Below are 21,099 nucleotides of genomic sequence, written 5' to 3'. Positions count from 1 at the left end.
ATCATCTACTATCGGTCTAGTACGGGCCGGCGAAACGGTCTATGGAGATAGACCATGCTGTACATGTCCCTCCTGCTTCCCTTTCCTCAGCTAACTTATCGATTATCTCTATTCGATCATGTGGTGCTGAATATGGGCGTGGTCGCTTGACGCGTTATGGTAAATCATATGATTAGAAAATGGGCAAGTTTGTAGGAGACTGAGATGGGCGTGTAGATCTGAAGGTAAGAAAAGAAAGGAGAAAAGACAAGAGATTCGATAGAAGATAGAAGGAAGAAGGAAGAAGGCTAGTGTGACGCGTATTTTGTATCTTTACCCCTATCTTCTGCTATCTTTCTCGGTTATACAGTTATCGTCATGCAATCGTGCAGCTCAGGCTAAAATATGTGATCATTAACTATTCATACATCATATTATCCAAAATACAACCATTTCCCATACTATTGAAGATGCCAGTCTCAGTATTTAGCATAAGTAGCGTTCATACGCATAGTAATATACTCTTTTGAAGTGATTGGTGCATATTTTTTGGGACGAGTTTCAGAATATGTTCCAGGAAGAGCTTCGATGACTCTATCGGGATCGGCAGAACAGAACTGATTGATCAAGATAACACGTAAAGTCTATCAGTGTCATCCAGCAAAGTCATGATATAGTCTTCCAAGTACTTACGTATGGGATTGAATATCTTTCTCGAGTCATTTCACCATCATCAGCTCTAGGTGGAGGAGCTCTAACTCTATGAAGAGTCGATTTCAATTCATCATTTGACCATCTCATAAGGAAATCACCAATATTGAAAACGATTGCACCCGCTACAGGTGGTGCAGGAAGGAAAACTCCTGGGTTGTGCTAATCTTTGTGTTAGCCGAACAAACATACATGCAACCTCACACTCGTCGCAATGCGGGATATTACAGCACTTACGGGACTTTCTACTTCCAAACCACCGCAATCATCTTGGAATAAGAAAGTACATGTACCGAAATCCTTAATGTGAATGAAAATAAAATCAGCTGCGCTTCCATATTAACAGTAACAAATTTCATAAGAATGACTTACAGTATGAGCGGCAATTCTACCTTTTTCACCTGAATCGAACAATTTTCGAGGTGCAGAAGGATCTATATACATCGATAAATAAACGATCAGCGTATTGAATAAAGATGATCCGTAAAATGTTTTGAACACCTACAATGCAAGAATCTCAACTGATTATCATAACCAGAATGATATTCTTCAAAGAAATTTTCCGGTACTCCTGGCATACCTAAAGCTAAAGCTTTTAATACCTTATTCTCTAATCCTTTGACAGTATCTTGGAAATCTAAACATGTTTTCTTGAGTCCAGGTAAATATTTATCTTCTAACCATACATTTGGACATTTATGTGAGGTTTCAGATCCTACGCAAGAGTATAATCATGAGTGAGTATCAAGTTTCCATGATCAGTCGGTAATTGCAAGAAGGATTATCAACGAAAAAGCAAGAAAACTTACCCATATCATAACTTTCTTTGAAATCTGCCCCTTTACCCCTCATTTCTTCTATCTTATCATCCTCGAAAACCATTTGAGATACTTGCTCAACACCGATACCGGAATAACCTCTATTTGACGTATTAATCAGTCAAGGCTTGCCTTACCGAATTGAGCGATATGTTACTTACCGATGATGCCAGGCTTCCTTAGGATGAGGAGCAGTCATCTTTGTCTCGTATGGTAATGCAAAGAATTTCTTGCTCATATCGAAAATCCCATCAATTTCTTCTTGAGGAATACCATGTCCTACAATATAGAGGAAACCGACATCTCTACATGCTGTGTAAAGGTGATCGGCAATCTTCTTAGCAGACTATTTGCGTAAGGTGTTAGCCTTTGTCTGCACTATTGGAATTGCAAGGTCAACTTACCGGTCCAGTACCGTCACCAAAGTCGGTGAAGTCAATGAAGGGGATGGCGGAATCGACACTTGGCATTATGTTAGTGGATGATAATTGTATTGTCAGATGAGACGTCGTCAAGTCTAGCTACTCAAAGAATTCTTTCGAGTTCAGATGAGTATAAGTTTGTAAAGGTGATGAAGTTGATGAGCCCGTTGTTCTTCATCGGCGAATATAACAAGAAAGATTGACAGTCTATCTTTTTATCAATTTCCAAACGATACTATACTCAGACGAATTCACCCACTCTTGTGATGAGATGCTGTCAAGTTACGTTACGTAGATGGTTAAGGCGCCCACCCCACCCCTCTTTTCTCCACCTGCTTCCCCAGGGGCATTTTACCGTGTTTTATTTTCTTTTCTACTACACCTACTTCTTTTTTTCTTATCAGCTGATTAGCTGTCAATGCCGTAGATATTTGACGTTGAAAGTGGGCATTTGCAATTTAACTGGATGGGATATAGCAATTTAGCCTGTAAAAGACCGGTAATAATGGAACGATTCCTTTTGGCTGTTCTATATCCCTTATCTTGGTTCACATCTCTCATTCTCTCTTATTTTCCCTTCGGCAATATCACTCCGATCATTCTACAAAAGAGATACCGAGGGTAAAAACCAAGGATGACGACTTAACTTTGTCATCCCGTACCAACATAACTTAAATCCGTTGTATAGCGCGCTACTACGCCTGATATACACTCCGAATACCGAAGAAGAGGAAGAGAGGAGAAGAATACAGCTTCATCCGTCCTGATAACGTTTTTTCATAGAAAGAAGATCGCCCACTTTCTGATGAATGAATATCTCAGGTCCAAGACACTAGAATAGATAAGTCGTCAATCTATATATACTGGATGTACGCTTTTACCTAATTTGATATTCCCTTCTTTGGATTCGTCTTCTTTAACTTGTTTCAATCTGAAAGAACGAAAGATTAATCATAAAGATGACTTCACCAAAACTAAGAAAATTAGCTAAACGATTAGAATGTCCTGTTGATGAAGATGGTGGTTACACCAACGATAGATGGACAAATCGTGATTTGATTCCAATTCCACCTGATAGAAGAACTTATAAGATTTGGAGTTTCTGTATTTATTGGTGGGCATCATACGATTCTATCAAGTGGCATACACAACTATACTGACTTTCGCTTGAATTTGCATGGGATGATGTAGGTTCGTTTCTGGTGCATGTATTAGTGCATATTCAACTGGATCATCACTTTTAGCTTATGGACTTACAGCTCAACAATCAATGGCATGTGTAGTTATTGGTGCTGTGATAACTGGTCTTTTATCTGTTATATCTGGTTTCCCAGGTGAAATTCATCATATTGGTTTCACCGTTGTTAGTCGTATGAGTTGGGGTATGAAAGGAAGTTATTTCGTGGGTATCGATGATGTACATCTGCCATCCAGTCACGTCATGCTGATTACTTCTCACTCACTAGCCTGTTTGTTTACGAGTCTTCACTTCAGTATGGTGGTTTGGTATTCAAAGTTATTGGGGTGGTCAAGCTGTTAACCTCATGCTCGGAGCGATGTCACCAAGTTGGAAACATCAACCTAATAAGTTTTCAGCATCATCACATATTACACATCAAGATTTTACTGGTGTCGTATTATGGTATTTAGCTTATATTCCATTAGTCATGGTTCCACCTGAAAGACTTCAAAGACCTTTTGTAGCATCTTCAGCTGCTTTCGGTGCAACTTTGATTGGTTTGTTAGCCTGGGCTGTACCACACGCAGGTGGTGGTGGTCCTTTATTCAAAACTGTAAATACAGCTTCTTCAACTCCTTATTCAATGATGTTGGGTATCACCTCGATTTTAGGCTCTTGGGGCTCAGGTACAATTGGTCAAAGTGATTGGGTAGGTTGAGCTTATCCAGGTTTACAGTATATGCTGTGGTGAGTCGCTAATCGAAGATTTGCAATATAGGTTCGATACTCTGAAAGAAGATATTATCCAATGTTATCGCAAATGTTTGCTGCTCCTTTGATGATTACAATGTGTGCTTTGGTCGGTGTTGTAGTAACATCCGCATCATCACAAATACTTGGTGAAATCATTTGGTCACCGATCTCTCTGTTGAGTGCTATTCAAGATTATTATGATTCAAGTTCAAGTGTTCGTGCAGCAGTTTTCTTTGCTGGTTTGGGTTGTACCTGTGCGCAATTATCGATCAACGTTTTACTAAACTCTGTAAGTTCATCTTTTATTCGAGACACGATTTTGATTTTGATACTAATACTCTCTAATCTGTCACAAAGGTATCAACCGGTATGGATATGGCGGGTTTATGGCCAAAATACCTAAACATCAGAAGAGGTGCTTACCTTCTTGCTGCTGTAAGTCTATTTCAATTCCTGGTATACAGAAGAAATATTCGCAATAGCTGATAATGTCTTCGAAGATTGGTATCGCTTCAAATCCTTGGCAAATTTTAGCATCAGCTTCGACTTTCCTTTCAGTTATTAGTGGATTAGGTGTATTTATTGCTCCCATGACTGGGTGAGTGAATTCGACACATCCCACTCAATAGTCCATTGTCCCTCCAGCTAATCTCGATATTATTACTACAGTATAATGTTAGCAGATTATATCGTATTACGTAGATGTAAAGTTAAAGTTGAAGATTTATATAACGGTACACCAAGTTCAATTTATTGGTATAAAAATGGATTCCACTGGAGAGCTATTGTTGCTTTCTTGATGGGTTCATGGCCATTTTGTCCTGGTTTCATTATGACTTTGATTGATCCTAAAACATCAAATGCTTGGGTCAAATTATTCAACATTTCTTTCTTGGTTGGTTTATCAATTGGTTTTACAGTTTATTTAGGAATTTGTACGATTTCTCCTATACCTCATCAACGTGAAGGTTTGAATTATCTTGTGAGTTTTTAAGTTTTTTTTTTTTTTTTTTTTTTAATCATAGCTTAGGTGAAAAGCAGTTTTTACTGATGATACAACTTCTGTTATATGTATTATATAGGACGATGAAAAATTCTGTAAAAACGTTTCAGGTGAACCTGTAGAAAATGTTGATGATGGTAAACATGATAAAGAGATTGAAGCTGCAGGAGGTAATGTTCAAGTCAGAGAAGTATGATGATAAAAAAGGAAATGAAAGAAACAGGATTATTTAAGTGAAGAACAATAGAGCGAATCGCGTAGATCCGGGTCTTTATAAACAAAGATTGTTTAATTATCGTAGTTAGTTGTACGTAGTTTGGTTTACTTTCCTTCTTAGTAAAGAGATACAGATTATACTTTAAAAAGTTGTAGAATTCGTTTGATGAGATTGTTCAGTTGTTTTTTTCTTCAATCAATGTTATCCTTTTCGTAGTTGTAACTCGGAAACTGGTGATGAATGACCGTAAATCGTTTCCGTTCATTAAATCATGAATGCGCTATAAGCTTATGGATACGCCATCTGCTCTACACACTCCGAGTCTCAAGAGGCTCCACCGTGGCTGATATGCTATACTATGCTATGTTATGATGCATTTGATATGAATCGATTCCAATCTATATTTTGTATTGCCTTACTACATACAAGCTTGATATTTCTGTCATTATTGCCGGACTACTTTTTGGCTTCCGAAATTTCCTCTAACATCTTATCTTGATTTGTCTTGTCACTTGATCCTTGAGTTTCTTCTATCTGAGGTTCATCCTCCTGCACACCTTGAGAAGATTTTTCAACTAGTAACTGCGCAGCCATTAATGTTCTGAATCTACTACCTTCCTTCCTTGACTGTATCATTCATTAGCAGAACAGTCCAAGTCAGCTATGTAGCTTTGCAAATTCAACAGTTGATCTGAATGACTGTAATGAGCACTTACCAGTACATCATATCTTCCTTGTTCTGAAACAACCCCATTCTCCAATACCACAACTCTTTCAGCTCTAGCTATCGATGATAATCTATGTGCAGCCAGTATAACTGTGATGTTCTTTTGTCTAATAATATCGTCTATGGCCGCATTGACAGCGTTTTCAGATGTTGAATCAAGGGCAGAAGTAGCTATCAAGCAGAACAGTTAGTATATCAATCGTTCAAATAACTCAATTCTTTATCATGGATTACCGCAAAGAGATCACTCACCTTCATCCAGTAGAAGTATCGATGGATTTCTCACTAAAGCTCTTGCTATACTAACTCTTTGACGCTGTCCACCACTCAAACTCGCTTTTCCAACTATAAACCCAGGTTAACAATCTATTTCGATATTTGGTTTGAGCACTATTGACTTACTAGCAGTATCGAACCCTTGAGGTAAATCCCAAATGAAATCACAATTTGCGGCTCTAGCGGCTTCTTCAACTTCCTCTCTTGTAGCGTCAGGTGACCCATAAGCGATATTTTCGTGAACCGTTCCAGCGAATAATATGGGATCTTGGAATACAACACCTATACGATCTCTCCATGATTCAGGTGCAAATTCACGAATGTCTAAAATATATCGCGTCTTGAAGTTAGTATATTCTAAGCTAAACTGCAGACCGACTGATGCGATGTCACACTCACCTGTACCGTCAAAGGTGATTTTACCTTCTTCAGGGTCATAAAATCTACTGATCAGTTGCTGAATAGAACTTTTACCACTACCACTTGATCCGCTATCAATAGATTCATACAATTAGTACGAACATTGGGCTATTGGGTTATGGCGATGTATGGGGACTGGACTTACACTAAAGCAACACTTTGTCCAGGCTCAATGGTCATATTGATACCTTTCAAAACGGTAACTTCCTTCCTTGAGGGATATCTAAAGCGAACATTCTCAAATCGTATAGCACCGTTTCGTGAATGAGCTAATTTTACACCTTTGTCGAGCGGGATAGTAGATGTTCGATCAAGCAGCCAGAATACTCGTGAACCAGCTCCGACACCTATTATAGAACTCGTCAGTTCAAGTACAAGGAGCTGATGCAGCAACTGTGATAGATGACATACCTCGCATAAGACCAGTGAAGAAACCGGTCAGACCAGACACGGAACCACCGACATACCTATAAATGCCAACGTCAATGATACTGCTTCGCTAACATCTGGGATAAAATCACTTACGCGCTGTACATCAAAAGAGATGTCAAATCCCCCACAGTGATTTCACTGATAGATACAAGATGACCACCTAGAGTAGCAGTGAGAATAGATTAGCCCGCTGAAGACCCCATCATCATGAAAAGATGAAAAGACTGGGTGAGGTGGAATTGCGACCTACCGTAGCCTAATAAGCAGAGCATAGCTAAATTTCCAGTCAAACCACTTGCGCCCCAGAAAATACCAGTCATCAAAGCTTCTTTCTTGGCTAATTGGAAAACTTGATCAACCTTTTTGGAGAATAATGTCGCTTCTAATGGCTGTGAGTTATATGCTGCAACTGTCTTGAATGCGTTCAATTTCTCTTCGGCGGTCTACAAACGAAAGACTGGAATATCAGCTACGACATCCCTCTGTAATGTTCATGCATAGTGTTCATGGAAGTATAAAGGACGACAGTATTGAACGAAGATTCAAGCTGATCGATCGAACTCACTTTGGACATTTCTCCGACAGCTTCCTGAGTTAAATTCGACAATTTTCGCAGATATCTACCGTAGAACACGGCACCAAGCGATACGGGTGGAACAACGCAGAGCATGACAAGAGTTAATTTGGCTGAAATCCAAAACATTGCCGCTACACCGACTGTTGCTGAAATCAATGCTCTAAATCACGCCAATATTAGCTTGACTGATCCTCGTCATGGAACAGCAAAAACTTGCGAGCTTACCTGAGACCATCTGACAAATTTGAAGTCACACTGTCACCTAAAATATTTGTATCCACACTTAATCGGGAGACAATATCACCAGCTGATCTATCTGCAAATTCAGGTTCTTGACGTAATGTAGATAAATATGCTTGATTTCTGTCGACATATTGTCATCAGTCACATATCTATACATGGTGATACTGAGTTAGCGTACCTGACTCTAGCAATTATACGCTGTCCACTAGTTCTCATGATGATAGCTCGTACTGTCAAGATAAATAACATTAATCAGCATGATACATCTTACTGAACGCTTGGAAAACTTACAAGCATTGGCAGTAGCACCTATACAAAAAGTCACAGCCAATAGACCTGCTGCTACCGGGAACGATAGACCAAGGAATTGAGTCTTTTCGCAATTGCTTACATCAGTTGAACATTTCGTAGCTTCTGACTATCAATATTGAGGAGGGTGGTCATACTCACGGAGTTGGAAGAGAAGAAATCAATGAGTTTACCAATGGTCAGCGGGACCAACATGGAGACTGAACTAGAAACCAGTAACTATTCGGGAGAGTGAAAGTCAGATTAGTGAGTTACTAACATATCGAGATCATGATAAGGCAGCCAGATGATAATTCTTCCTGAGATGATAACAAACTCATTGCCTATGAGAGCAGAAAATAGAAGACGTACCAATCCTACAGCAATAGCCAAATTCCTAGATTCTGGTCTAGCCAATTCCAATAATTTCAATACACTACTTGATCCATGTTGTTCTTCCTGATTAGCACCTTTGGTATGAGTCTCAGCAACAGGTTTAAGAGATAGATTTGCTGTTATTCTAGATATTATTGATCTTTTTGATGTTTCCTTTGAGTCGGTTTGTGTGAGTGCTGAGGATGTAGTGGGAGTACTATCTATTGAAGAAGAAGAAGAAGAAGATGATGATGATGATTTTGTGATTGTTGATGTTGTCGAAGAAGAGGCTGATGATGAGTTATGCCGTATTGCGCTAAGCAAAGAGGAACGAGAAGGAATATATGATATTGAATTATCTGAATGTATGAATTGATTGATCAGTATAATAACAGAGAAGTTTCGCGAAATTGATATTAATCATATCCTGAACATCCAACTTACCAGTTTTATTTACAGTTATACGCGTATATATACTTCTGTATGAACCATTTCGACCTATTCGTATACTTGTTGATGATAAACGTTCGGCCAAGCAACGAAATAATCCATGACGCAGTATACCATTCTGTAGATTTAAACCTACACTTGCGCTCATGCCGAGCATGTTGAGCTGAGATGAAGTAACCTCAAGCCTCTTGTAGTTGGTGTCTCAAGAATGTGTATGCGATGATAGTAATGTACAAATGGCCAGCAAAAAAAGAAGAAAAAGAAACAAAGAGAAAAGTTGGAAACATAAAAATGATGTTTACAAAGATACGATATCCTTCATTGCGCGATCGGATCTACAGAGGTTTCAATTTCGGTGACGTACCTTGCTCGGCCATTGTCATTAATCATTATATCAATAATCTTGGATGAGTATGGTGAAATCCTGCTGGAGACAGAGGATGCATGCAATGCATGTAAAATACTTGTACAGCTACCCAAGTAGCAGCTGTTGTATCAGACTGTGCTATGCATATATCGGTAGCACAGAGGTGTACGATCATCTTGAGAGTACAGTTTAACCAGATCGTCTCCTGATGATGTTCAAGCCGAACATTAGCGCGTAATGAGTAAATTCACGCTTTGAACCAAATACAGAACAGCTTCTTGCTCTTGTGTAACTCAGTCAATCTCATTAAGACCGTCGCCCAGTAATCGAAATCAGGCTTCCGTGCTCTGTGACGTGTCAGGGCCGGGTCAACTATATGATGATTACATTTCGAGTGATATTTAGGCTACATATATGCTTCTTTTGAAGGATACATTCCTCCAAAACTTCCATTTTCGTTATTTTCTATACCATCGCCTTGTCCTATTTTCTGTGTTTCCAAGCTTCTTTGTTACCCATTTCACTAGAAGAAGGAATTCATGAACGTTAAGACCATATAATCGAGAATTAGTGATATGATGACTTCATAAACTCACCCCATTTCAGTGGTTGGAGGCCCATTTCTATCAGCCAAGTTACCATCTTTGGCAGCTTGTCTCAAAGCTTCATTAGGTGGATCTACAGCTGTACTGGAGTAGTTCTCGTGCGAAGGTGTTTGTCCAGGTTCAGGATCTTGTACAGCGTCTTTACCGTATGGCGAATCAAGTGTAGGTGGTAATGCTTCAGGTGGTGCGTTCTACGATCAAAACAAACAGTCACGTATATCAGCATGCTGCAACGATCTAGCTATGTTATTGCATGATCATTTCCTTTCCTTCTTTACATGTTACGAACTATTTTATAGGTTTTATACAATTTTCTTTTTCTTCCTATGATACTTCTTTTCCTTAATTTATACTTTTTACTATACGATGACACCCGTTCTTAAGCCTTTGGTTGACATATATATATACAACATGAGAAAGTGAAAGTCTAACCTACATAACCAGCTTGATTACCTTCACTTGGTAAAGCTTTAGCATAACCTTTTGGTGGTTGAGCAGCCATTTGTCTTCTTGAATAAGTTGAAAATGCTTTTTTACCTGATTGTGGTGCAGTTGGTGCACCTGAACCACCTGTAGTTAATTCACTTTTTCTTGATGGTAAATGTGGTGTTTCAGCTGCATTACCTTTACCTTGATCTGCTGTACCAGGAGCTTGATGTTTTAAATGTTGATTTTGTTCACCTTCTAAATTTGGTTCTTTAGGTTCTCTTGATCCGTCAACATCAGCTGAAGGTGATGTTCCTTTTCCTGGGTAAAATTGTCTAGCAGATGTGTGGAAGTTTTTGCCTTCCTATTATCGGCGATCACACAATGAAAGATATTAGCGAAGGCTCAGATTATAGAGATAGTGGTATGATGAATCAGTACTAAAGAGAACAAACTTACACTTCTGAGTTTTTTCAAATTATCGAAACCACCCAAGACAGTTTCTTTAATACCATCGGTATAAGAACCACCTGCAGCATTTTCTTTTTTACCAAATTCTACACCTGGAGCAGATTCATCTTGACCACCAACTTGATCTTTGAATGCACCTGCTTGACCTTCATCTTTCACTTCAGCTTTAGCTTCTGATGGTTTTGCTGTACCACCTGTTGAGCCTTGTCTTGCGGCATCAAAAGGTTGAGCTTGACCTTGTGAAGAAGGTGATTCAGAATTTGATTTTGCATTTTGACCTGCTCTTACAGATGCAGATTGTACATCACCATCTGTATGTCCAGCTTGATGTGCTTTATCAGTTGAATGTCCTTGTGTGGTTGGTGGTCCTTTGTTAAATCTTCCAGCTGTTACTGAGAATGATCGAGCGGAGATAGGTGCTCGTAATGAGCGAGATACGGTGAGTCTGTACATTATATATTGAGATTTGTGTTTGTATATATGTATATATGGGGTTATGATATCAAGAAGGAAGAAATAGTATAAAAGAAGATGTGAAAGAGATGTTTTATAACAGGTGGATCTGGATACGATGACATCTGTCTAATAGGTTCATCGAATATCCTATCACTGGAATATAATGAGAGCAAGAGAGATCTACGTCATATAAAGTAGTGCAGAAGTAGGGAATATCCCGATCGGTTATTATTATCCACTCTCTTCATTACGCGATATAAGGCAATCGTAAATCCGGGGTAAAGTCAACTAGCATTCCTATTATTCCTTGTTCTTTCTCTTTGTGATAGCATAAACAAGGGTGACATTGAATGATAAATAATGTATAATTCATCATCTATAGCTGCACCTCCGCCTCCTTATGCACCTACACCAGTGTATAGAAATGGGTGTAATACGAATATTCTCAAAGGCAAAAAGGGCATCTCAGCTTTACCTTTACACTTGATACACCGTATACTCCACTTGACCTTGGACCAAAAAGCTACACCGAGTAAATTCTGGTCTGATCCTGAAGAAGAGCGAGTCAGACGAATATGGGCCATGTTCAGAGGTTTAAGAGGTGTCAATCGTGTCTTCTGGTTAGGTAAATGCTGAAACAATTCAACCTGTTTGAAAAACTTGCAAGATATGCTGTGCTAATCTTTTACCTTGTAGTGGCAACATCGATATTACGAGCAATGTATTTGGAGACTTATTTATCACACATCAAACCTGACTACTCATCTGATCCATTCCCATATGAATCGTCACATTTGGACGATCCTAATTTGGGAGATGTTTCAGGTCCAACATCAAGATCAGTATATGAAGGAAGAGGTAGAGAAACTGCTGTCTTTGATAGATATATAGCTGTACGAGTCGGCGAAGAATTGAGAACCGTAGAAAGCTCTTTGAGTGAAGAAGGAGAAGCTGTAGAGGATATTTTTAGAAGGTTACAAGTAGGTACTGTCTTCATGCCAACTACGGATCCCCTTGCTGAAGTTTTTACTGATATCTCACTTGCTATCCTTCCAGCCTGCTGCACGTATAGAAGATCTGCTTCTCACTCTACCCTCAACATTCATAATACCTTTCTTCAACTCTGCTCCAGGAAATCCTCCACCAAAGGGTTTACCATTGCCTCAGACTCATCTAAGTGTAACTCTAACTCCTACATGGGCTCAGTTATACCTTCACTTTTATCCCCTCTCATCTGTTAAAAGAGGATCGAAGGAATTAGTCATTGAAGTCAGAAGAATTGGAACTCTAGAAGGTACAACTAAAAGAATAGAAGATGGTTTAGATGATATATATCGTAGACTCGTTCCATGGGGCGGTAGAGTACAATAAAGCGGAATTATCACAAGGAAGGGGGACATTATACTTCATCAATGCTATTGTAATCCCAATCGTGTACCATGTGGATATGTATTGATGTTATTATTGTATCTATCATTGTACTCTTCTATTGTTCTGATATGTGCATACCTGTATGCATCGTCGCCATCATAACACTCTTCATGGTGATCATAGCAGTCGGTATTATCGGTGTACGTTTGAATGTGGCACTCAATTGAGAAGATGATCCCCTCCACTTATTATTGTGACGCTGACGCGTGTTGCATTATATTTGATATCATGATTTAAGATACTCATTCAACATTTATACTGTAAAACTCATTAATTACTTAGCTTTTTCATATACATATACTTAATCTAGTCAAGCTCACAATGCCAGGATTGACTACCGCTCAGGTAAGCTCATCAGTGCTCTTTCTAATCATGAAAAAGCTGAAGCTGAAGATATTCGATTAGGTGAACGAACTTAGTACCGTCAACGTGTATGTTTTCTCGCTGAGGACCAGTCATCAAATTATCGATACTTGGATAGAGCGACAATGTGGGACTAACTCGATCATTTTGATTATATAGGGTGATACATCCTCTCGTCTTACTGTCAGTGGTCGATCATGCCGCAAGGGTTCCATTATCGAAGAACAAACGAGTATTAGGTGTATTATTAGGTCAAGATAATGGTAATACAATAAATGTAGCAAATAGGTAAGCTTGTCTGATATACCTTATCGATTGATGGGAAATTTAATCTACATTCTTCCCAGGAAGGATGAATAGTCATTTCTTTCAATGCTCCTTGATGGGAATTGGGAAACCAGAGGATTTATCTGTGCTGATGATATGAACGATAATCTAGTTTCGCAATCCCTTTCGAAGAAGATGAGAAAGATCCAAGGACCTTCTTCTTAGATTTAGACTATGTAGAAGAGATGTGGAGAATGTTCAGGAAAGTCAATGGTGAATTTCCCTATCTCTTTTGGTAGCAGGCCATATCCATCCAAATCATGGAGGTTTTACTCGTTATTCGTTTCGTTTAATCTGAACCGCCGTTTTGCTAATTATTCCTTCGAACCCCTTTCGCCTTGCCTACATCCCTTCACCCTTCAAAATCGATATCGCTCACAACATCGAATCCTCTACTACTCAACCTATATATCTCATCATCCGAATCGAATAAATAGCCAAAGAACGTCCTATAGGGTTCTACCACACTGGACCTCGACTGAGATCATCAGATTTAGAAATCTCCGAATTATTCAAACGATTTTGTTCACGTCCTGTAATGGTAATTGTGGATACTAGAGCTACAGGTGGTAGAGGTGATACAGGTATACCAACGGATGCTTATTTCGCCGTTGAGGAGATTAAAGATGTGAGTGTCTCGGTGTCTGCTATTCAGGACTGGTAAAGGCAGAACCGCGAAAAAGACTATGTTAGAAGGAATACTTATCTGTATTCTGATTCTGGATACGCTTACAAAGAGGACATTTCAACACCTCTTCTGAAGGAATATACTAAGAACGATCGCTTATATAATCTGATGTTTTCCCGCTTCTAGGATGGAACAGCAACTCAGCGAACATTTACACATGTATCAACAACAATAGAAGCTGAAGAAGCTGAAGAAATTGGAGTCGAGCATTTATTACGTGATATATCATCATCTTCTTCTGCACCATCATCCTCATTATTAACGACACAATCATTATCAACGAAAGTCATTTCACAATTACAATCTTTAAAAGGGTTGCATTCAAGATTAGTTGAAATTCGCGATTATCTAACAGCGGTGAAAAGCAAAAAATTACCAATAAATCACCAAGTAATCTATCAATTACAGGAAATCATTGGTTTATTACCTCAATTAGGTACCGATATTGATTTAGGTAAAGCCTTTAGAGTGGGCCAAAACGATTCCACTTTAGTCGTTTATCTGAGTGCTATGATCAGAACTGTTTTGGCTTTACATGATTTAAGTGAGTGTTTGGCATATCCCTCTATTGGTTTCCCATTCATAACTTTCTTCGCCGCTGTCATACGTTCCCCATAATTATTCAAATTCATTCCTTGATCGCAATATGGAAACGCCGATAAAATCATGCGGGCATTTTGCTAATCATTATGCACGCACCGTTATAGTTGAAAACCGAATCGAAAACGCTCAACAAGAATTGGAAGATTCAAAAACACCTCAAGATAGAGCCAATGAAGCTGCTGCTCAAGCTGCAGGTGTAAAAGCTGAAGATGTCGCAAGGGCCAAGAAAGAAGCTGAGGAAGAGAAGGAAAAGGAGAAGAAGAAATGATCAGAGAGAAAATAGAGTATATGACATATGGAAATAGTGTAGTATATCATTCAATGCATATTTCGATTGTATTCATGACAGTCACTGAAAACAACTCCATTGATAGAACAAAATATTCCTTACTCAGTACAGCAATCTGAGCGATTGCGACCTTTTTCAGAAACTGCTTCCAGAACAAGCTTGATTTAAATGTAGACTAAAGTATTCAAGTCACAGATCCCATGCATACATGACTGAAGGCTGTTTATACAGTAGTGATATAAACCATATTGACTACCAATATTTATAAATCGCTTATAGTTTCACCTTTCCAGCTTATCCTACACTAAACCTACCTTGTACGTTTAATTATTTGATGAACAAGATTAAGTAAAGCATCACCTCGAGGAAACGCGATTAAATCTTTCAAGTGTTTTTGATCTTTGTCATTTAGTTGGAAATCGAATGAATAATCTTCATCGAAAGGATGATGATTTACTGATAACTATATAGATTTCAAATTCCAATGACAATGCAATTCCCAATTTAGATCAGGTGTAAGGAGGAATTTGGGATATGACTTTGAATTCCAAATAACAATCTTCAGTTGCGGTTCTTTCACTCTTTGGCATCCACCTTGTTTATTTGTAGGGGAATTGAGCGAGAAGACATGAATCAAGCTAAACACCTGTAGTCATCATCTTGTCTGTCAATTTTTGTCACCGATATTTTCTTGGTATTCTAAGTACAAGCAATGTTCTAATATTTTTATCCTCTCATTTATGATTCGCTTGTTAAACTCGAAAGTATACCCATTCTTGAATATTCACCTGTTTTTCCGACCAAATACCATGCAGCGAAACCGAGATAACTTGAAAGTCTTTTACTTCAAAAGTTATGATAATGTGCATATGGCAAAAGATTGCGGATATTATGATATTATTCACATGCATAAAGTGATTAAAGCATATACACATATATATAACATCTAAATTTGAATGTTTATTGGGCTACTCCGGCTAACTTCGACATCAAAGGAGTCTCGGTAGGTTCTTTTCTTGGTCTAGTTCGATTAGCTGAATCCAATTCTCCATTTGGTCTTCTTGGTAATGCATTATGATACCCGGGTCGTTCTGCTGGAACTCGATTCATATACTATTTTATTTGAATTTAGCTTTGTTTGTACTATTATCGGTATTGTACTTTTCAAAGAAATCGCCGTTGAAATGGAAGTAGAAACTGATTTAAAACTTACGGGGAAATGGGTAGTACCTTTGCGATCTTTAAATATTTGAGCTTTCTTAGCGAGTTCATCTGCAGACATGTGCGATTTTGGACAATAGCAAACGTATGTGACGAATCTTGTTTGTTCACCTGTAGGACTAGCATTCCAGTGAATTGTTCGAGAATCCCATACTATTGAGCGACATTTCTATAAATCAGTATTATCACTTGACGTAGATCCCTAGACCTCAAATCGTTTCAGGATGACTGACACAGAGAAAACCACTATCACTTACAGATTAAATCACCAGCATTAGCACAAATTTTTATCTCTTCGCAACCTTTTCCCTTGAACCAATCCATCTCCTCTACTTTGTAATTGTATCCATTCTCTTTTTCACCTGCATCTTGATCCAACTTGAATCCATTTATGGAATCAAAGTATTCTTGATGTAATTTATGTGAACCTTTCAAAACGCATAATCCACCATCTTGAGGACCATTTGAGGATAAATTAGCTATACCTTGATATAATTCAAATCTATTAACGTTTCTTGGATTTTGGTCGATATCTGTAACATAATAAATCAACATGCGATCTAGATCACCTAAAACCCTTTCCGAGATGTCGTTTGTACTTACGAGGCCAAGGTGAAGTAGCTTTAATATCGGTTCTACCACTTTTATCGTTGATAGGTAGAGAAGCATTCATACCGTCAAACGAAGCAATCAGGTCTTGTGTACCCCAGATTTGTTCGAAAATCTTGATGATAGCTGGTTCACTACACTTAATCAATCAGTTATTGTTCGATCAAACTGCGGTTCACATAACGGTATAACAAGAAGATGTTGAAGAGGTGTGTAGAAAGATGAACTTACGTTCTGATTTTCCATACGAAATCTTCGTGATTTACACTATATCGATTGTATAAACCACCTCTATTGTTTTGAAAAAAAAAACAAAATTGGTTTATTGTTGTTAGCTATGTCATCCTATGCATAAGAAATGTTATCGATTTTGTAGAACTCACGTTACACCATAAGGTAAATGTTCACTTGTCCAAGTGGATTTATCATTTCTGTTGAAACCATAAGGGAAACTTTCTAACCATTCCCAAGCGGATTTTTGAAAGTCTTCACACGATTCTTTCGAAATCACGTTTGGTACAACTACATAACCATCTCTTTCAAGATCAATCAAAAATTGTGCTTTGGTCATTTCGGTTTACTTTATGGCTCCTTTATTTCGGTATGTGAGGAATGCACAGATAAGAGGATATTCTGAACACGAAATTATGTTATCTTTATCGTGGGATGCATATATCGCATTTCTTATCTGTCATCCGCGATATACGAAAATGCAGACGCTCAAGATGTTTAACGTCGTTGATTGTTTTCCCCCACTTTGGTCCGGATGAGAATGGTTTTCACAAAGTGGGGTGATAGCTTTATCATCTGACCTCGACATGATGAGTATGTGAGTATCGGATTCGTGTCTATAGGTTGGTCCGAAAACAATAGAAAGTAATGAAACAGGTTCGGGCACATCCTCCCGAAAAGGTCTGAATTTGTGCGTCTATTGTCTTACTCGAAGATAAGGTAAATGGTGATGAAAGGGGAGACATGGGGCACAAGAGGAGAAGTCAAAGAGATAAGGCAATTTAATCATTCAACCCTGAATTAGAAGAATGTAATGTAGATAACGAATACAAAGTACCATATGGCACATTATTCTCTCTCTATCTTTTGGTCAGCTGAGGCGGCGCTTAAATTGGTTATAATTGAAAGCAATCCAGTCGGAATATCCGCTCACTCATGCCTCACTCTCTCCTCTGATAATATGCTAAGACGTTCCCTCCTCTTCTCTTCTACGCCTCATTCATCATCAATATATCAAGGAAGCAATTTGATTCCCAAATTAGACCTAATGAAAAACAAGTTTCGGTCCGGAAATACACCATAGTAACAGTATTGACTCGGATATGACCGATACTTTCGGTCTTGCTTTCGATAATAGCTAGAAATGGAATGTTCATACTACCTCTTCCCCACTTGACAAAATACAGTTATCTTCCAGTAACCCTCCTTGAGCGCTCAATATAAGCTTATGGTATTATCGATTGATAGAATGTTGAGCGGTAAGAAGAGGGTAACGAAAAAGTGGGACAAAGTGGGGTAAGATGGAGGAATAGATACCATTTTAGATAAACAGGCTGAATTATGGTTAATTACTATCTTTCCCTCTTTGTCATGCTGAGATGAGGATTTGATTATATATACTTGCCCTATTATTGGTTGAACCGTTTTCAACTTTTCATCCTCATTCTCGTTATCGTTTTGTCGATCTCTAAGTAATCTACTTATAAGTTCTGTTTTCCAATCACCTGCAGATTCAGGTCAACACAGACAAGATGTCGAATCAACTCGAACCCACAACATCCATCAACTCCTTGAAGAAGGAATCAGAGATACACGTCGATCCATCAGAGGTTAAAGATGTTCAAGGTAACTCAGAATTTTACGAAACTGTCACTACGGCACCTCTAAGTCCATGGTCCAAGACCAGTTTCCAATTATATGCTATTCTATTGGTCGCTGCTCTGAATGCTACTGCATCTGGATTCGATGGGGTGAGTTGAGAGATACGAACAACATTCAAATCATTCGTAATACATCGCTTATGTATGTTACACACGGTAATATAGTCAATTTTCAGTTCGATTAATGCTATGGACCAATATAAGAAATACTTCCATCATCAAGAAACCGGTAAATCTACTGGAATGTAAGTGCTAAAAATTATTCATGATAATAGTTCTCAACGTACTGACTGACGATCTTTTTGGTGATGAACAGAATTTTCATGATTTATACAATCGGTAATATGGTCGGATCATTATTCACTGGACCAATTTGTGATCATTTTGGTAGAAGAGCTGGTATGGGTGTAGGATCAATCTTGATTGGTGCAGCAGCTATAGTTTTAACTGCAGCCAAGAATGATTCATATTTGTTGGGTGGTAGATTTTTGTTAGGTTTTGGTATTTCGATCGGTACTTCCTCGGCACCAACTTACGCTTTGGAATTAGCTCCTCCTCAATGGAGAGCTAGAATTGTCGGTTTCTACAATACTTGTACGTGATGCTGCAGATTCTACACATCAGATAATCTTGATGATTGGGAGCACAGACTAACTCGTCTTATCGGATTCATTCACGTTTTAGTCTACTACACTGGATCAATCCTTTCAACAGGTGTAGCATACGCATCAAATAAACATCAAGGAGAGTTGGCATTTAGATTACCTTTAGGATTACAATTGATGCCGCCCGCATTGATCTTATCAGGTGTTTTCTTCATTCCAGAATCACCTAGATGGTTGACTGCCAGAGGTAAAAAAGAACAAGCAGCACAAATTTTAGCTAAATATCATGGTGGTGGCAATATGGATCATCCTTTAGTCCAATTGGAGATCAAAGAATTCGAAGAATCCATTCAAGTTAAAGAGGCTCAAAGTGTTTGGAATTATTACGACCTGTATGTCTCATCACATAATTAGCTGTCTTACAATAACGATAGACTGACATGTTTATCATACTCGCTTCATCAAGTGTCAACACCCGAAATCAAAGATGGAGGATGTTAATGAATGCTTTCATGTCCTTCTTTGCCCAATTATCCGGTAACAGGTGAGAATCCATTGGGTTCCGTTCAACCAACCTACATCAAGTATCTTTCCGCTAATTCGAATTTTCTAATCCTATTTCGTCTAGTGTCTTGACCTACTTTTTACCAAACATGTACACAAAATTAGGTATCACATCAACCGATAGAAGATTATTACTTACATTTGCAAATTCAATTGTATCATGTACCGGAGCTGTAGCCGGATCAGCAACAAATGATATGGTAGGGAGAAGAACAAAATTATGGATAGGTTCAATTGTTTTAGCATGTTTGTTCGCTGCCGTTACTGGATTTTCAAGTCAATTCGATATGGGCAAAGCACATGTCAGTTCAGCATTCAGTAATGGTGGTGTGGCTTTCATCTTCCTATTCGGTTGCGCATATTCATTCATCTATACACCTTTAACTGCAACTTATTGTGCAGAAGTTTTGGCCAATCATACTAGAGCAAAAGGAATGGGTGTGGTAAGTATCATGTCTCTCCAGCGTGAATTTCAGTCGACGAAAAGATGAAGTCGCTAACTCAATAACCTGCCCATTTTAGCATGTCATCATGTCAAACTGTGCCAATCTATACAATACTTATGTCACTTCGATCGCTTTAGAGTCTATTGGATATAAATATTATTTCTTATTCGTGGCATTGAACCTTTTCTATGGTGAGTCTACTGCACAATCCATTGCCATCGAAAAATTATCCGTTTTTAATTGTTTTTCGTCCGTTTTTCCAGCTGTTATGTGGTATTTCTTTGGTGTCGAAACAAGAGGAAGAACCTTGGAAGAATTAGATTCCGTGTTCGATGCTAAATGGCCTCCTAGAGCTGCTTTGAAGAAAGCTGCAATGGTTAAGAGAGAAGATGGTCAATTAGAGGGTTTATAAGTGGATCAGCGTCGAATGCCACATTGGTTGTCGCATGAGAAATTGGAATTGTTCTTTGTTTTGGGAGATGTGATGTGTACTACGTAAAGGTAGATTGCAAGTACTATAGCTATCAAGAAGGTTTGTGTTATTTGCGATGAAAAGTGTTATAATAATAGATAATCGAGATGAATATGTCATTTAAGGAATTGCGTACCGTTCGAGCGCAATGGATTACTGGGTGGAGGTTTAGAAGTGGTGCAGGGTCATTGACATACATTTTTTATTCTTGGGTAAACGCATATGCATTCCTTACCTTATGAGATAACGAAAGGAACATGCATGGATGATGAAGGGCTACCCGCTGGTTATGGATTTATGACAAACAAGATAGCACATGTGAAAATTTCAATTGCGAGGCTTGGGAATATCTCAAGCTGTCCAAGTATTCATACTCCCTGCTTTGCCTATGTT

General features: G+C 38.5%; 8 protein-coding genes across 8 annotated transcripts; 4 read left to right on the top strand and 4 right to left on the bottom strand.

Moving 5' to 3' along the window:
• Positions 1-458: 458 nt before the first annotated feature.
• L201_006445 (uncharacterized protein) lies at positions 459-1,978 on the bottom strand (the record flags this gene model as incomplete). The annotated part of the gene is made up of 8 exons (XM_066222164.1): positions 459-596; positions 673-852; positions 928-990; positions 1,063-1,124; positions 1,196-1,405; positions 1,500-1,609; positions 1,670-1,854; positions 1,913-1,978. 8 exons carry the CDS (start codon positions 1,976-1,978, stop codon positions 459-461), a joined length of 1,014 nt encoding a protein of 337 aa, XP_066078261.1.
• Positions 1,979-2,889: 911 nt separating this feature from the next.
• Positions 2,890-5,062, top strand: L201_006444 (uncharacterized protein; the record flags this gene model as incomplete). The annotated part of the gene is made up of 8 exons (XM_066222163.1): positions 2,890-3,044; positions 3,122-3,332; positions 3,397-3,819; positions 3,889-4,152; positions 4,221-4,298; positions 4,364-4,461; positions 4,533-4,845; positions 4,946-5,062. The coding sequence occupies 8 exons, from the start codon at positions 2,890-2,892 to the stop codon at positions 5,060-5,062; spliced, it is 1,659 nt and encodes a 552-aa protein (XP_066078260.1).
• A 477-nt stretch (positions 5,063-5,539) lies between these two features.
• Positions 5,540-9,028, bottom strand: L201_006443 (uncharacterized protein; the record flags this gene model as incomplete). The annotated part of the gene is made up of 16 exons (XM_066222162.1): positions 5,540-5,710; positions 5,800-5,981; positions 6,063-6,155; positions 6,213-6,410; positions 6,486-6,577; positions 6,652-6,853; positions 6,918-6,973; positions 7,032-7,098; positions 7,189-7,381; positions 7,504-7,675; positions 7,741-7,878; positions 7,937-7,988; positions 8,050-8,131; positions 8,209-8,286; positions 8,419-8,780; positions 8,866-9,028. The coding sequence occupies 16 exons, from the start codon at positions 9,026-9,028 to the stop codon at positions 5,540-5,542; spliced, it is 2,301 nt and encodes a 766-aa protein (XP_066078259.1).
• A 693-nt stretch (positions 9,029-9,721) lies between these two features.
• L201_006442 (uncharacterized protein) lies at positions 9,722-11,193 on the bottom strand (the record flags this gene model as incomplete). Its single annotated transcript, XM_066222161.1, has 5 exons — positions 9,722-9,761; positions 9,835-10,034; positions 10,280-10,380; positions 10,429-10,633; positions 10,729-11,193. The coding sequence occupies 5 exons, from the start codon at positions 11,191-11,193 to the stop codon at positions 9,722-9,724; spliced, it is 1,011 nt and encodes a 336-aa protein (XP_066078258.1).
• A 363-nt stretch (positions 11,194-11,556) lies between these two features.
• Positions 11,557-12,567, top strand: L201_006441 (uncharacterized protein; the record flags this gene model as incomplete). The annotated part of the gene is made up of 3 exons (XM_066222160.1): positions 11,557-11,821; positions 11,893-12,176; positions 12,253-12,567. 3 exons carry the CDS (start codon positions 11,557-11,559, stop codon positions 12,565-12,567), a joined length of 864 nt encoding a protein of 287 aa, XP_066078257.1.
• A 381-nt stretch (positions 12,568-12,948) lies between these two features.
• Positions 12,949-14,876, top strand: L201_006440 (uncharacterized protein; the record flags this gene model as incomplete). The annotated part of the gene is made up of 7 exons (XM_066222159.1): positions 12,949-12,972; positions 13,033-13,058; positions 13,150-13,278; positions 13,430-13,530; positions 13,755-13,945; positions 14,132-14,549; positions 14,713-14,876. The coding sequence occupies 7 exons, from the start codon at positions 12,949-12,951 to the stop codon at positions 14,874-14,876; spliced, it is 1,053 nt and encodes a 350-aa protein (XP_066078256.1).
• Positions 14,877-15,857: 981 nt separating this feature from the next.
• On the bottom strand, positions 15,858-17,298 carry L201_006439 (uncharacterized protein; the record flags this gene model as incomplete). Its single annotated transcript, XM_066222158.1, has 6 exons — positions 15,858-16,010; positions 16,111-16,271; positions 16,376-16,651; positions 16,722-16,861; positions 16,959-17,018; positions 17,111-17,298. 6 exons carry the CDS (start codon positions 17,296-17,298, stop codon positions 15,858-15,860), a joined length of 978 nt encoding a protein of 325 aa, XP_066078255.1.
• A 1,192-nt stretch (positions 17,299-18,490) lies between these two features.
• On the top strand, positions 18,491-20,646 carry L201_006438 (uncharacterized protein; the record flags this gene model as incomplete). Its single annotated transcript, XM_066222157.1, has 8 exons — positions 18,491-18,709; positions 18,785-18,864; positions 18,936-19,213; positions 19,304-19,616; positions 19,691-19,768; positions 19,853-20,231; positions 20,311-20,425; positions 20,498-20,646. 8 exons carry the CDS (start codon positions 18,491-18,493, stop codon positions 20,644-20,646), a joined length of 1,611 nt encoding a protein of 536 aa, XP_066078254.1.
• Between the last annotated feature and the right edge of the window lie 453 nt (positions 20,647-21,099).

This window comes from Kwoniella dendrophila, chromosome 9 (assembly GCF_036810415.1).
Source record: "Kwoniella dendrophila CBS 6074 chromosome 9, complete sequence".
Lineage (NCBI taxonomy): Eukaryota > Fungi > Basidiomycota > Tremellomycetes > Tremellales > Cryptococcaceae > Kwoniella > Kwoniella dendrophila.
Note: the sequence above shows the minus strand (reverse complement) of the source record. Positions and strands in the feature narration are given on the sequence as shown.